At 48.9% G+C, this 16,397-nt stretch overlaps 1 protein-coding gene and 1 long non-coding RNA gene across 2 annotated transcripts; both read left to right on the top strand.

Annotated features, from left to right (window-relative positions):
• Positions 1-404: 404 nt before the first annotated feature.
• LOC308580188 (uncharacterized protein) lies at positions 405-10,744 on the top strand. Its single transcript, XM_081181542.1, has 5 exons — positions 405-564; positions 5,588-5,693; positions 6,580-6,686; positions 8,617-8,789; positions 10,326-10,744. Exons 1-5 carry the CDS (start codon positions 456-458, stop codon positions 10,602-10,604), a joined length of 774 nt encoding a protein of 257 aa, XP_081037668.1. The 5' UTR covers positions 405-455; the 3' UTR covers positions 10,605-10,744.
• A 711-nt stretch (positions 10,745-11,455) lies between these two features.
• LOC308580236 lies at positions 11,456-13,689 on the top strand. Its single transcript, XR_014004736.1, has 2 exons — positions 11,456-11,990; positions 12,217-13,689. It is a non-coding gene; the product is annotated as an uncharacterized lncRNA (long non-coding RNA).
• The last annotated feature ends 2,708 nt before the right edge of the window (positions 13,690-16,397 follow it).

Below are 16,397 nucleotides of genomic sequence, written 5' to 3'. Positions count from 1 at the left end.
GGTGCCTACATTTTGCAAGTGCAAACGACTTTAGATACCTATTAGGTCCATAAATGACCATATGGCATATATTCAACACACAAAGACAGTGACAATTTGTTGTTGACAAAGGGCAGCTGGACATATAAAGGGCCCCATTCCCTTCAGTAGCTTAGGGCCTCATCAAACCTAAATCCAGCCCTGGTATCGACCCACTGCGTTGATCTCCTGCAAATACTAAAAGTTACCCTAGCCACAAATGCGCCTGCGTTATAAAAAGGAGAACAACGCTGCTGCTAATCTCATAAAACAGCTAGAGTGCAGTAATCTCAGTCGCCCACGTGCTCCTCCCCATGGGGGCGGTGCTCGACTGCCGATTGGATACGACTCGGAGCCGCCCTCCGGCGATTGGCGGCGTCCAGTTAGGATACTTTGGAGGGTTCTATCCGCGCCGCGTTCCGGGACATCCGCTCGCCATGGCGCTGGTCCATCTCGCCTGGCTGGCGTCCGCGGACTTGGCGCTCCAGTGGGGCCTGTGGGCGGCCGCCGCCGCGCTGCGCACCGAGAAGTTCTTCGACCTGGCGGGTGAGCGGGGATTTCGGGGCTCCGGGTCCGACCTGGGATGGATCACGGCGCGGGATCTGCTGGCGGACCTCGTGGGGAACCGATCTGACCGCTGCAGGGCGGTTCGTGCGGCCGCGCTTCCCCGTGTTTTTCGACCTGTTGCAGCTCCCCTTTCGCTGCTCTGCCCGCCTCTCGTATTTGCGAGAAACCTTGCTTTCCAGTCCATGTAAATGTGCATTAACCTCCCTCGGGATGCGATTAATAAAATAAATGAAATAAATAAATAAATAGAATTAAGCTGCCAGATCCCGCTCATTCCCTCCCCCCTTTCTTTTTCGGAATCAAGGCTGTGTTGCTAATAATAATTGTAATTAATTTATATGCCATCCATCTGACCAGCTTCCAAAAACACAGCAAGAAATCAAACATTAAGAACTTCCCTAAACAGGGCTGCCTTCAGCTGTCTTCTAAAAGTAAGATAGTTGCTTATTTCCTTGACATCTGGTGGGAGGGCGTTCAACGGGGCGGGCGACACTACCAAGAATACCCGTTTGGGATGACAAGTAACACAGGCGCAGTTTAAAAAAGCAAAAGGGGGAACGGTTGTTAATAAAATCCACAGCCACCTTTATTCAGGCCAGCCCAAATGACACCAAATAGTTAGCAAGCTCTTCCGGGCAAAAAAATGTTACCGTATTTTTCGCCCCATAAGACGCACTTTTTCCCCTCCAAAAATGAAGGGGAAATGTGCCTGCGTCTTATGGGGCGAATGCAGGCTTTCGCTGAAGCCTGGAGAGCGAGGGGGGTCGGTGTGTACCGACCCCTCTCGCTCTCCAGGCTTCAGGAAGCTCTGCGCAACCCTCGGGAGACCGGCTCCGAGGGTTGCGCAGAGCTGCCTGCAATCCCGGGACCAGCGCAGCTCTGCCCGGCCACCGGGAGCCGGGGGAGAAGCTCCGCCCCGCTCCCGGTGGCCCTGCAGAGCTGCCTGCGCTCCTGGGACCAGCGCAGCTCTGCCCGGCCACCGGGAGCCGGGGGAGAAGCTCCGCCCCGCTCCCGGTGGCCGTGCACAGCTGCCTGCGCTCCTGGGACCAGCGCAGCTCTGCCCGGGAACCGGGGGAGAAGCTCCGCCCCGCTCCCGGTGGCCGTGCAGAGCTGCCTGCGCTCCTGGGACCAGCGCAGCTCTGCCCGGCCACCGGGAGCCGGGGGAGAAGCTCCGCCCCGCTCCCGGTGGCCCTGCAGAGCTGCCTGCGCTCCTGGGACCAGCGCAGCTCTGCCCGGCCACCGGGAGCCGGGGGAGAAGCTCCGCCCCGCTCCCGGTGGCCCTGCAGAGCTGCCTGCGCTCCTGGGACCAGCGCAGCTCTGCCCGGCCACCGGGAGCCGGGGGAGAAGCTCCGCCCCGCTCCCGGTGGCCCTGCAGAGCTGCCTGCGCTCCTGGGACCAGCGCAGCTCTGCCCGGCCACCGGGAGCCGGGGGAGAAGCTCCGCCCCGCTCCCGGTGGCCCTGCAGAGCTGCCTGCGCTCCTGGGACCAGCGCAGCTCTGCCCGGCCACCGGGAGCCGGGGGAGAAGCTCCGCCCCGCTCCCGGTGGCCCTGCAGAGCTGCCTGCGCTCCTGGGACCAGCGCAGCTCTGCCCGGCCACCGGGAGCCGGGGGAGAAGCTCCGCCCCGCTCCCGGTGGCCCTGCAGAGCTGCCTGCGCTCCTGGGACCAGCGCAGCTCTGCCCGGCCACCGGGAGCCGGGGGAGAAGCTCCGCCCCGCTCCCGGTGGCCCTGCAGAGCTGCCTGCGCTCCTGGGACCATTGCAGCTCTGCGCCGCCATCCCGAGCGGTGCGCTAAGTCCCGCCCCACTCGGGATGGCGGCACAGAGCTGCCTGCCGTCGCGGGACCGCAGGCAGGTCTACGCCGCCATCCCGAGCGGTGCGCTAAGTCCCGCCCCGCTCGGGATGGCGGCAGAGATCTGCCTGCCGTCGCGGGACCGCAGGCAGGTCTACGCCGCCATCCCGAGCGGTGCGCTAAGTCCCGCCCCGCTCGGGATGGCGGCAGAGATCTGCCTGCCGTCGCGGGACCGCAGGCAGGTCTACGCCGCCATCCCGAGCGGTGCGCTAAGTCCCGCCCCGCTCGGGATGGCGGCAGAGATCTGCCTGCCGTCGCGGGACTGCAGGCAGGTCTACGCCGCCATCCCGAGCGGTGCGCTAAGTCCCGCCCCGCTCGGGATGGCGGCAGAGATCTGCCTGCCATCGCGGGACTGGTGCACTTCTCCCCATCGCCAGCCCCACAAGCTCGGGGGACAGCGGGGAGGCAGAGCGTGCCTTCCCACTGTTCCCCGACCTGGTTCTTCCAGCCCCGCACCTGGGGGGGAAATAAATTTTTTTTTCTTTATTTCCCCCCCCAAAAAACTAGGTGCGTCTTATGGGCCGGAGCGTCTTATGGGGCGCAAAATACGGTACTTTTTCTTTACGGGCCCCTTCAACTCTTCCCTGTCATATCAGCACCCCCAATTTCTCTGGGGTCCCCCAAGAAGCAAAGAAGGGTGCTGAGAATTGCACCCACTGACTCACATTGATTAAACCTGCGCTCCAGGCACTGTTATTTAAAGGACTCCAAGCTTGGTTAAGTCAAAGTATTGCGCTAGCCAAGGTTATAAAGCACCACACCCTACTGAGTGGTTTCTACATGAACAAGCCTTGGCTGACAGATCAAAATAAGTAGGGCTGCTGGGAGGGATCATATTGTCTCAACAGCCAAGGGGGAAATTAATCCCTTTTGTCCCTGCTGCCTTTGGGCTTTTAGAGCATATGATATACAGTGGTACCTCGGGTTAAGAATTTACGGTAATTCGTTCTGGAGGTCTGTTCTTAACCTGAAACTGTTCTTAACCTGAGGTACCACTTTAGCTAATGGGGCCTCCTGCTGCCGCCGCTTTGCAGGAGCACAATTTCTGTTCTCATCCTGAAGCAAAGTTCTTAACCTGAGGTCCTATTTCTGGGTTAGTGGAGTCTGTAACCTGAAGTGTCTGTAACCTGAAGCGTCTGTAACCCGAGGTGCCGCTGGTAGCATGCTGGAAGCTGATGCAGAAGGGAGCAACGCCGGATTTAGGGCAGTGAGAGTGGTTCTGTACAGGATGCTGAGCTGATGGGGTGAATAATAATAATAATAATAATAATAATAATAATAATAATAATAATAATAATAATAATAATATGGGTACCTACTCAAAGTTAGACCCTTGTCAGACAGGAATAAGTTGCCACAACTGTGACATAGTGCGTTGAGAGCATGCACTTCTAGCAAGAGGGCGCCAAATAAATATTTACAGTCGCCAAATTTTGTCCTCACTCAGCACACCATATTACCAAAGTCCGCCCCTGAAGGGAGACTTCCAGTAACCAGGGGTAAACGTCACAGAGGCGAAGTTGGTACAATGACAAGTTGCATTGCAAGGGGGTTGGACTAGATGGCTCTGGGTACCAGTTTCCCCCTTCCAGCTTTGACTTTAAAAGGTATGAGCAAGTGTCCTTAGAGCCGGCGCCGGGAACGTATCGCCCTCCTCATGTTGCCGAACTGCAGTCCCATCATCCTGGATTTCTGGCCCTGCTTGCAAGGGCTGTTGGGAGATTTAACAGACTTGGAGCCATTGTATGGGGGTGAATATGGGACACGGGTGGCACTGTGGGTTAAACCACAGAGCCTAGGACTTGCCGATCAGAAGGTTGGCGGTTTGAATCCCCGCGACGGGGTGAGCTCCCGTTGCTCTGTCCCTGCTCCTGCCAACCTAGCAGTTCAAAAGCACGTCAAAGTGCAAGTAGATCAATAGGTACCGCTCCGGCGGGAAGGTAAACGGCGTTTCCGTGCGCTGCTCTGGTTCGCCAGAAGCAGCTTAGTCATGCTGGCCACATGACCCGGAAGCTGTACGCCGGCTCCCTCAGCCAATAAAGCGAGATGAGCGCCGCAACCCCAGAGTCGGTCACGACTGGACCTAATGGTCAGGGGTCCCTTTACCCTTTACGGGGGTGAATATTGCCTAATCTGTATGGTATACCACTTGCACACAAATAGCTGGCTTCCCAGCGCCCTGTGGAGCGATTGGCGATGCCCCCTAGGACTGGAAAGCTTTTAGCTCACAAACAGTGTGTTCAGCTCTGTCAGAGGCCTATTGTAACTGAGGCCAGATCATAGTATTGTACGGTTGTGGGAAGTCTGTGCAGCCCTCTCCTTAGAAACACCGAGAACCTCTGTACCCAAACACTTAAATTATGTTCATTTCTTATTATTATTTTCATCATAATCAGCTATTGGGGTGGGGTGGGGTAGGCAGGCTGGAATATAAGAGTAGCATTCAGATTCCAAAAAGAGAAAGCACTGCCGTGTTTCTAAGACGGCAGCTCTATAGAGCAAGCATGCCAGAGATCAAGTAGAAGCTGCAAATGGCTAATATCCGTAAAATAGCGATTAGATGTAGTGGAATATGAAACAGTAGTATTCAGTCGCCGCTACTTGGGTGGAGAGAATATAGCATCCTCTTACTCATGGGTAGGCAAACTAAGGCCCGGGGGCCGGATCCAGCCCAATCAACTTCTAAATCTGGCCCACGGGCAGTCCGGGAATCAGTGTGTTTTTACATGAGTAGAATGTGTCCTTTTATTTAAAATGCATCTCTGGGTTATTTGTGGGGCATAGGAATTCATTGTTGTTTTTTCCAAAATATAGTCCGGCCCCTTGCAAGGTCTGAAAAAGTTGGCTGACCCCTGCACTAAAGGAGTCTATTAATGTTTCCCTGCTACAGACCTTGAGGATAGCTCAGTACAAGGATGGAGAATCGGTAGAGCATGAGACTGTTAATCTCAGGGTTGTGGGTTTGAGTCTCGTGTCAGGTGAACTCTCCCTGCCTTGCAGTGGGTTGGACTAGGCCCTCACAGTCCCTTCCAACTCTATAATTCTATGATTCTATGAAATGCAAGGCCCATATCACACCAGGGAAGCATTCAAGAGCCCCTGTGATGACTTTTGCCTGTTTTAGCTTCTGATGTTGCTCTTTCTGCCTCTCTAGGAAGCGGGACATTCATCTTGCTGGCGCACCTGAGCCTCAGATGGGGCAACGCACAGCATCTTCGGCAGCAGGTCCAGACAGGGCTGGTGACGATTTGGGGCCTCAGGTGAGTTTCCAATGAGCTGTGCATTTGTTTCAGAGGCAGCAATGAGTTTGAGCCAATTACACAATGCATCACCTCGACTCGTGTGCCTGCAGCCAGGAGAGCCTGGTGGAATTGCCAATGAATGCTATTCTGGGGTTAACAGTGTTGATGGAACTGAATGTAAAAATCAAAGCACTGCATTTATTTATTTTTAAAGGCTTTTAAAATCCGGTCACTTCTTACCAATTGATTTACTCCTCAGCCTATGGCTGCAGCTCCAGCTATGATCCCACACAAGTGGGCTGCATTTATGCTGTGATTTTGCACAAGCACAGAATTACAAGTAGGGGTTGGGTTTCCTGAGAATCTTAGCTATCATGCTGTGTTGCTTTTTTAAAATGACAAAAAAGGAACAAATTTCTAGCCCTTATAGTTGTCAAGATACGTTTGACAGTGTGTGGACAATGCCTATTTAAAATCAGAGTTGTTGTTCGGTGCAATTTTCAGTGGCGGTGGCAGGGCTCGAGTTTTCTTCAAAGGTTCTTATCCCTCCCAGAAGCAACATATTATTTGTAACAGTAAAAATGCCGAATAATTACGCACAATCAGATGGATTTGCTTAGTTTGTTCAGGTTGCAGCATTATTCTTTAGTACAGGTTTTTGATTTTTAAATGCATTGCACATAGCTTTCCCCATGACTTATTTCCATGCCAGAAATGGCTTTTTCTCCTATATTTGTGTTTTATTAGGCTTCTGTTGAAACAGAAGACCAGAGTCACCAAAATGTGGCAATCACAAAGCTGCAGGCACTGCCAGGTGTTATCTGAGGCCTAGGAAGGCTCTGGTTGCTTCCACGTAATGATGAACACCATTTCAAATATGTTCAATTATCTCTGCTATTCTCAGGTTGGGGCTTTTCCTCTTCCTACGGATCCTGAAGGAGGGACATGACAGGCGATTCAACGGCGTCAGAGAACACTCAGGCACTTTCTTCCTATACTGGACAATGCAAGGTGAAGGTGTAGATAGTTTGGAACTGAAACCTATATCCCCTCACCAGTGAAATTTGGCCAGAAGCATTGAACAAGTTAACTTACACATGCTTAGTGTGCCATGTGATTTATTTCTGGGCTCAAAGAGATGGTTCTACTAACCTTGAAACCCCTAAAGACTACTGCAATGTGCTCTACATGGGGCTACCTTTGAAGGTGAGTCGGAAACTACAACTAATCCAGAACGTTGCTGCCAGACTGGTGACTGGGAGTGACTGCCAGGACCATATAACACCGGTCCTAAAGGATCTACATTGGCTCCCAGAACATTTCTGAGCACAATTCAAAGAGTTGGTGCTGTCCTTTAAAGCCTTAAACAGCTTCGGTCCCATATACCCGAGGGAGTTTCTCCACCTCCATCTTTCAGCCCGGACGCAGATCTAGCTCTGAACACCTTCTGGCTGTTAACCTCATTGCGAGAAGTGAGGTTACAGGGAACCAGGCAGAGGGCCTTTTCAATAGTCACACCCACCTTATGGAAACCCTCCCATCAGATGTCAAGGAAATAAACAACTACAGTGGACGCTCGGGTCGCGACCGTGATCCGTGCGGGATGCATGTTCGCAACCTGCAGCATCCGCAACCCACAGTGGCGCGTCTGCGCACATGCGGGTTGCAATTCAGCGCTTCTGCGCATGCGCGACTGCCCAAACCCAGAAGTAACCCGTTCTGGCACTTCCGGGTTTCGGCGGTCCACAACCCGAAAAAATGCAACCTGAAGCGTCTGTAACATGAGGTATGACTGTATCTGACTTTTAGAAGTCATCTGAAGGCAGCCTTGTATAGGAAAGTTTTTAATGGTTGACGTTTTACTGTGCTTAATGTTTTTAATTCGTTGGAAGCCACCCAAAGTGGCTGGGGCAACCCAGGCAGATGGGCGGCATGTAAATAAAAATTATTATTATTATTATTATTATTATTACTACTACTATGAATGGGTTAGGTCCAGTAACCCTTGTTAGGAGCTGCCTGCTGTAATATGGACCTTCCTGAGAATTCAGATCAAATTCCGAGGCCAACTCAGGATAGCCACTGGGTGAATGCAAGATGGTTTTTGTTTAGCTCTGGAATGCTCTTCTCATCAAGATCCATCAGGCTCCCTCTGTGCCTTTTCCTTAAGCAGTGGAAGTCACTGTTGCTTTGATGGGCTTTTCGTTCCCCTGCTGCTGGCTTTCAGTGCTTCCCATCTTTTAGCTTCACTCTAGTTGTTGTTTCTCTTAGTGGTGCTTGTCTTTAACAATCAGAAGCCAGAACTGAGCAGGACTTGCATCAATCAATGGGTCTAGTGTGCCTTAATGTTCTGGGGGAACACCATCCAGTTGGTTAGCAGAAGAGGGGTGGGGGGAACCTCTGCCCAAGCAGTCACATTTATTCAGATCGCAGAATTTAGCTTACAGAACATATCAGAAGACGTAGGATGCACTTGAACATATACAAACCAGGACTTTGCTAATGGGACTTTGGACTTTAAGGTGGAATGTGATGACATTTTAAGAGGAAGAAAAGATGATACATTTTTAGGTGCCGGGCAAAAACGTTCCTTTTTAACCAGCCCTTTGGTTGATTTGATTGACATCCTATGTCCTTTTAAATGTGGGGGTTTTTTTGGGGGGGGGTTATTGGGTTGTTGTTTTTATTTTGATTATATAGTTTGCAGTTTTATATTTTGATTTTGTTTTGTGAACTGCCCTGAGAACTCCGGGTGTAGGATGGTATATAAATTCAATAAATAATATTATTTCTGGGCGCAGCTGCTAAGTTACAGGCCTACAGCACAGTTCTACTCAGGAGTAAGACGGAACTTGCTCCCAAGTAAGTGCGCAGTCTTGTCTGTCCTGTTGTTTTTGCAAATGTATGCAGCCTAATCTATCCTGGCTTCATGTTTTGACAGGTATATGGGTGTTTGTAACATTGCTTCCCACTCTGTTGCTGAACCTGGAGAAACACCAGAAGCCCCTTGGATTCTGGGACTATTTTGGATGGAGCATTTGGGCCGTGGGGTTCGTTACAGAGGCTATAGCTGACCAACAGAAGTGGCATTTCAGAAGCAACCCTGACAACGCTGTGAGTAATGGCTGTGAGGTTCTCTGCTATATTGGCTTTAGGGAGCCCTTGACTATAGGGGAGATGGGGGAAGTAATAGTGTCACTGTATTCTGCTCTGGTCAGACCTCACCTGGAGTACTGTGTCCAGTTCTGGGCACCACAGTTCAAGAAGGACACTGACAAACTGGAATGTGTCCAGAGGACGGCAACCAAAATGGTCAAAGGCATGGAAACGATGCCTTATGAGGAACGGCTAAGGGAGCTGGGCATGTTTAGCCTGGAGAAGAGGAGGTTAAGGGGTGATATGATAGCCATGTTCAAATATATAAAAGGATGTCACATAGAGGAGGGAGAAAGGTTGTTTTCTGCTGCTCCAGAGAAGCCGACACGGAGCAATGGATCCAAACTACAAGAAAGAAGATTCCACCTAAACATTAGGAAGAACTTCCTGACAGTAAGAGCTGTTCGACAGTGGAATTTGCTGCCAAGGAGTGTGGTGGAGTCTCCTACTTTGGAGGTCTTTAAGCAGAGGCTTGACAACCATATGTTAGGAGTGCTCTGATGGTGTTTTCTGCTTGGCAGGGGGTTGGACTCGATGGCCCTTGTGGTCTCTTCCAACTCTATAATTCTATGCAGTAGGACACAGGATCTCAGTGCTCACAGGCAGGAGGAGTTTGTACACTAGGACCAGACCATGTCATTACCAAGGAGGCATGTTTAGTCGTTCTCTGAAGACCATCCCTGTCTGCTACTCTGGTCCTGACCAGAAGAATACAGGTCTCAACAAGGGTGTCCCACATGACCTTAAGGTGCTGTTGCGCAATGCCAGGTCAATGATTCGTAAGACCGCTGCCATCCATTGACTTGATTGTGGATGGAGGAATTGACCTCACATGCATAACAGACACTAGATGTACAAGTCAACTGGTGATGTAACATAATTTGCTAGTTTACCTAGATGTAACATGGTTTTATCTGTTTGAAGCATTTAAACCAATCAAAAGCTAGCTTTTCTGGCAAAGCAAGAATCAAAGACACAGACCAAACAAGAGGAAAATAAATCTAAAGGTAGACATGGTTCCAACTTCTTTACTGTTCTTACATTAATAATAACTTGCAGAGCCACCCAAATAAAGCTTGGGCTAAGAGACAACATACTCACATCTCTGCACTGAAATACCTTTTCCTTAATGTAGGATGTCTAAGAGTCCAATTAGGAAAAGCTATGTTCTCACAAAAAAGGGACACTTCATTAGGCAGAATCTTGCTTTGGAAATCTTAGCCAATCAAGCATGGGGAGATTGGCTCTTTGTGATAACAGCAATCTTACTAATAGGGATGCTAGCTTTGGAATTGGCAATGCATATTAGTTGCTGAAGGTAGCTAGGCAGGAAAAGGGATCCTGCTTAGTATGTGGGTATTCACTGATACTGATTTGGATAAGCCGACCGAATTCTGCCCATATATTCAACTAGAGAATTTCTTTCGTAATTGGAACCAGCTATGGAGTTAGGCTGCACAATAAAACTGACACTTTTTATTTTAAAATCCCTAGGGGAAATTTATCCAGAGTGGTCTATGGGCTTACAGTCGTCACCCCAACTACCTGGGCGAGATCTTGCTGTGGACAGGACTTTTTGTGTCGGCCACCCCAGTACTACGTGGCTGGCAATACTTCAGCGTCACCTCACCGCTGCTGGTGTGGTTCTTGCTCAATTTTATCAGTGGGATTCCAATCCTCGAAAAAGCAGCCATGAAGAGATGGGGGAAAGAGGCGGCGTTTCAGGCTTACTTGCAGAAGACTCCCGTGCTGTGGCCTATCAGCTTGAAGTGATCAGAGAAACGCTCTTTGGGACATTGAACACAAAAAAGCTGTAGCACGGGGACCATTTTAAATTGTACACAGCCGTGGCGTTAGTGTTTAGCTCCCAGGCTGTTCTCAAGCAATGGCTTAAGCCACAAGTTTTCAACCTTTCTGAGTCCATGGCTCCCTTGACAAACTGCGTTCTTTCTAAGGCTTCCCTGTGGGGAAACGTGCTCTGAGCTGTGGGAGCTCAGTTGTGTCACCCCTTGCCTGCAGAGCTGGCAGCCCCTCACCCCTTTTCGAACACTCTCCCTTCTGGAGTGTTCCCTCAGCCGCTCCTGGTCTCTGAGCCGCCCCAAAGAGAGGTGCTTCCTCATGCCCAGGGGCCTGGGAAGAGGATGCTTCCAGCCTTAGCAGCCCAAGAGACTTGCCAAAGGTGAACATGAGGCAGACAACTTAACTCACCTTGAGAGGCAGCCATGGGCACTACCAGGCCTGCATGGAGGGAAGGCTCCCCTTTGGCAAGGGAACTCGGCTCCCAGGCAGGCATTGCACACCAGGGTGGCTCATAAAAAACTTTTTTAAAAATGCCTGCTCCAAAGGTCTTATTTTACCACACTAGGGACGCGGGTAGTGCTGTGGGTTAAACCACAGAGCCTAGGGCTTGCCGATCAGAAGGTCGGCGATTCAAATCCCCGCCACGGGGTGAGCTCCCGTTGCTCAGTCCCTGCTCCTGCCAACCTAGCAGTTCGGAAGCACGTCAAAGGGCAAGTAGATAAGTAGGTACCGCTCTGGTGGGAAGGTAAACGGTGTTTCTGTGCGCTGCTCTGGTTCGCCAGAAGCGGCTTAGTCATGCTGTCCACATGTCCCGGAAGCTGTGAGATGAGTGCAGCAACCCCAGAGTCGTCCGCGACTGGACCTAATGGTCAGGGGTCCCTTTACCGTTACCTAGGGATTATATAGCTATATCTGAAATTTCATGCATATCAGTTAATATCTTGACCCTGCTCCACTGAAAAGCATTGGGTGTTAGTAGGGCGGTTCATAAAAAACTTTTTTTTTAAAAAAAATGCCTCACTAGGGATTATATCGCTATATCTGAAATTTCATGCATATCAGTTAATATCTTGACTCTCCTCCACGAAAATAGCTGTTTACTTGGCCGTTTCCCTGTCATGAAGGCTGAAAATTCAATTCAGTGGAGCAGGGTCAAGATATTAACGGATAGGCCACACAAGCCTTTGGGAGGCAAAGATGCAAGAGGGCATCAGAGTGAGGGAGGGAAAGAGGGACAAAGGCCCATGTTGCCCACGACTATCATTCTAGACACCCCAGGATGCCACGGCATACTGGTTGAAAACCACCAGCTTAACTAAAGCATGTGTTTTATGTGATGAAAGCTCCACAACTTGTGCTGTAAGGTGGTGGTCATACCTCATGTTACATTCTTTTGGGATACGTCCTGCGGCGACCTGGAAGTACCGGAAAGGGTTACTTCTGGGTTTCGCTGCCCGCGCATGTGTGCAAAATGACATCACGCGCAGAAGCGCCGAATCGCATCATGCGCAGAAGCGCCGCTGCGGGTTGCGTTCTTTTCATGTTGTAAATGGGCCTCCGGAACGGATTCCATTCGCAACCAGAGGTACCACTGTATACGCAAATTGCTTGTCATGCAGAAGCAGCCACTGACCTGGGTGGCTTAATATCTGGCCTTCCAGATGTTGGAGTCCCAGTTCCCACCAGCATGGCCTGTGGTCAGGGATGATGGGAACTGTAATCCAATAATTTAGAAGGCCCAGGTTGCTAAGGGGACCACTGTGAACGCTAACCCTTGGAGCAGTTATTTCATATGCGCCCTTCCTCAGGGAACAAGTGCCAGTGTTTCAGCACGCAGAGTAGTCGGTTAGTTATCGTTACATCAGTAGCATTTCCCTCGTTGCCCTGGAACAGCAATGTCTGGCATAAAACACTTAATCTGAGATTAGAAGGCAGTGCTGGTCTTTTAGCTTCAATTACATAAAGTAGCTGGAAGGCTTTGCTCTCTTCTTGGTAAGTGGGTGCCCCTTGCCTAGCTGCCTGAGGCGTTAATCCCAATAATCCAGTGTACGGAGAAAAGAGGAGATCATAGCCAGTAAGTTCACCTTTTGTAGAAAGAAGTCTGAATATAACCTGCCAAAGCTGGGTTAGCAGCAGATAACACACCAGCTATGGCGGAGCCATTCTGCCCCTGTCCAACTTTGTAGAAAAGTCAACATTCCCTTTTGTATTTTTATTTAAAGCCACCCTTATAAAACCTCTGGCTTTGATAAAGCTATACTGCTGGTAATTAGAGTTTGTTCCAGCAACTACAGAGTATTAGGTATTGCCCTCTACCCCTTGAAATCTGTATTCTGACAGGCAGGGCATGCTTTTAGAGGGAGATTCTTTTGCAGCAGTCTCTTTAGACTGAAAATTTTAAGTAAAGACTTGTTGCTTCTCAGTCAGCCTTGCTACATTTTAGTATACATTCCTTACTGTATTATTCTTTAGTGGATTTATATACTGCCCTATAACTTGAGGTCTCGAGGCAGTTCACAGAACAAAATAAAAATACAAAACCACAAAATATATAATCAAAATAAAAACAACTACCCAATACCCCCCCCAAAAAAACCCCACGCATTTTAAAAGGGCTGTAAAGTAGTGCAATTAACTGAAGAAGGAATCCTCAGCTGTGAGGGCAAAATACATTCTGAGGAAGTACGATTGGAAGAAACTGGATTTGTTTTCATTGCTGTGGGGTTTTGGTTCTGTGTAACATTCTTCCCAAAATATGCTATCTGCTCTTACTGCACACAAGGTGGAGTTAAAAAGCCGGACCGCCAGCAATAAAAAATTAGACCAGGCCAAATTTCTATTGAGTCTAGCATCATTAAGTCTCCAACCATAGCCATATAAGACTGTGAAATTCAAGCAGCGACATGATAAGCATGGGCAGTTTATTTCCTCTGATCAAGACTGAATTTATCAATAGGAACCTACAGCACTTGATAATTCTTCCCTTCATAAACCTATTTTTAAAAAGTTACTGGCTATCTCCATATTTTGTGGCAATAAATTCCATAAGCTACATCTATGAAGTAAACTATGATTGACCTGAAACTGTAATTCAAGCCTATTTGAAGTGCCAGAAGTTCTTATTTAACAGATAACTCTTTGCTGTCTCTTCTATCTTTTTGTCCTCAAGAGATCTGAGCTTCATTGCAAAAGTGGCTTGAACCCAAAAGTCATTTTAGTTGCACTTTTCTACCTCCCAGGATACAGTGTTTGTGTGGGAGAAGAATACTCCTAGTTATTTTTAACCGTGGTTGCAACATGCTATTTCTTTACTTTTTTTCCTATCACCTTTTTTGTGCTATAGCATACCGTATTTTTCGTCCCATGGGACGCATGTAGTTTTTTTGGGGGGAAATAAAGGGAAATTCCCCCCCCCTTTATTCCCCCCCCCCAAACCAGGTCGGGGAAACTGAACCAGGTCGGGGAACAGCGGGATGGCGGCGCTGCGCCTCCCTCCTGTCACCCGAGCTTGTGGGGCTGGCCGATGTCTGCCCGGCGCGCTCTGCTTCAGCGTGCCCCGCCCGCCAGGCGGCAGGCTGCTATCCGCAGCGTGGGGAGCCCTGCGGGGAACTCCTGCAGGGCTCCCCACGCTTTGGATGTCTGCCCGGCGCGAGGGGCGCTCTGCTTCAGGGTGCTCCTCACGCCTGGCGGCAGGCTGCTATCCGCAGCGTGGGGAGCCCTGTGGGAACTCCCGCAGGGCTGCCTAGGCTGCAGATGTGTTCCCGAAGTGCCGGGCGCTCTGGGAAGCAGGCTGCTATCCGCAGCCTAGACAGCCCTGCGGGAACTCCCGCAGGGCTGCCTAGGCTGCAGATGTCTTCCTGAAGCCTGGAGAGCGAGAGGGGCCGGTGCATACCACCCCCTCTCGCTCTTCAAGCTTCAGCGAAAGCCTGCACTCGCCCCATAGACACACCCAGATTTCCCCTTCATTTTTGGAGGGGAAAAGTGCGTCCTATAGGGCGAAAAATACGGTAGTTGTTTTCTACGGTCAACCTCAAAATAACTATAACTACCAAGGAGAATGCATTTGTATTTCAAGGTTTCTGGCCGTACATGCACTACTTTGCACTTCTACTGAATGTGATCTCCCCTTCTGTTGCCCTTGTGCCTCGTTTCAAGGGATCAATTATGGCGGTTCTTTAGTCTAATTTGGAGTTAACCTGCAAACTTGGATCTCTCACCCACCCAAACTCTAGGCAATATTTGAGCAAATTAGTAAGTGTTCAACAGCAGATCCTATGGGGACTATTCCCCCCCCCATTTTCATTGCAAAAACAGACCATTTATTTCTGCCAAGCTTCCTGTTGATCCTTGTTCTTTGGTGTAAATGTCGAGGACTTAAAAATGGGTTCCACTTCCATTAACATTCTGAGCAACAGAACACAGAGCAGATATCCATCTGTTATAGGAAGCGGAGAACACTTCGAAGTAAAGATAGGGGAATGTAGCTTATAAGTTAACCTTAGTTCAACATGTCATTCCAGAAACTGAGCAAGATGATCTAAGAGTTTTAATATTTTTAGTTGTCGTTAAAAAGTTATTGAGAAGGTTCCATATAACAAAAAATAACTGCATTAACTCAAGTGACTTGTCTACAGTTGTTTTAATGATAAAGGACAGTTTGCACATAGGCTGGAAAACATGGAACAGCAACAAACATAGGCTGGTTTTCCTAATCAAGCCTTTTTCAATGAGATAGAGGAATTGCAGGTGTTCTTTCCATTTATTCCCATCTTCCATTGCTCTGAGCATGGTATGACGACAATGGCCGTTGAAAATCTTTGGGTTGGTTGACATAATTCTAAACCATGGTTTAGTTTAGTGCTTATGTCATAAAACCAGAAGGACTTTGATGGCGTTTACATTTATTTTTAAAGAACCATGGCTTGTTACATATAAGGCAGAGATTGTGGTTCAAAACAAACTTGTTAGTTAAACTAGCCAGCTTCAAAACCCATGGCTTGAATGTTATTTGTTTAGAAACTGAACAGTTTGCTTTCTGCTACAATCTCTGGTTCGTATGCAATAAGCCATGATTCTGGAAAATGAAAGTAAATGCGAGCGAAGTCTTTCTTTTGCCCACCCAGGAGGAGGGAGCCAGGAGCCCTGTTTTTCTTGGGCACTTTGCTTGGGCTAAACCATGGTTAAAATGTTATGCGCAAACAGGGAAGTACAAAACTATTAATCTGATGGACGGGCAACGCTGCTGCATTTGGGGGAGACACTGAGCATTGCAAACATTAACCTGAAAATTGACACACTTTATGGACATACACTTCAATACTCCACAAAATAATATGAGTCATGTTAAGATACAATTTAACTTTTTTTTGATGGGCCACAACACAAAATGACACTCTTGCAAAATCAGTGGTGTGTTTACAAATGTTGGTAAGACAAACCTTTGTGGGAAAAACTAAACTGGTTGAGTTTTCCATTGCATCTCAAACAAACAAACAACATGTTCATCTTCTATCCATTAAGTATCCTGCTAAAAGCCCAGGATTTTATAGAAAATAAATACAAGGGTAAAACCAAACTGGCTACAACATGACTAAAACATTTCCACACTTAACACATGCTTTTATCAGCAATCTAGGCAGTTAAAATAATCCAAGCCAGGTTTCTGAAAGGTTGCAGGTGAAGATTAAGATGCTCAGTTCAGTATCCTGTTTACTCTGTGCCCTCCTCTGGTGCACAAGGAAGAAGCTCAAGAAATCACTATGGAAC

The sequence above is a fragment of the Podarcis bocagei genome (genome assembly GCF_964188305.1).
Source record: "Podarcis bocagei genome assembly, chromosome: 2".
Taxonomy (NCBI): Eukaryota; Metazoa; Chordata; class Lepidosauria; order Squamata; family Lacertidae; genus Podarcis; species Podarcis bocagei.
The sequence above is the reverse complement of the archived record's forward strand: the minus strand, read 5'-3'. Positions and strand labels throughout refer to the sequence as shown.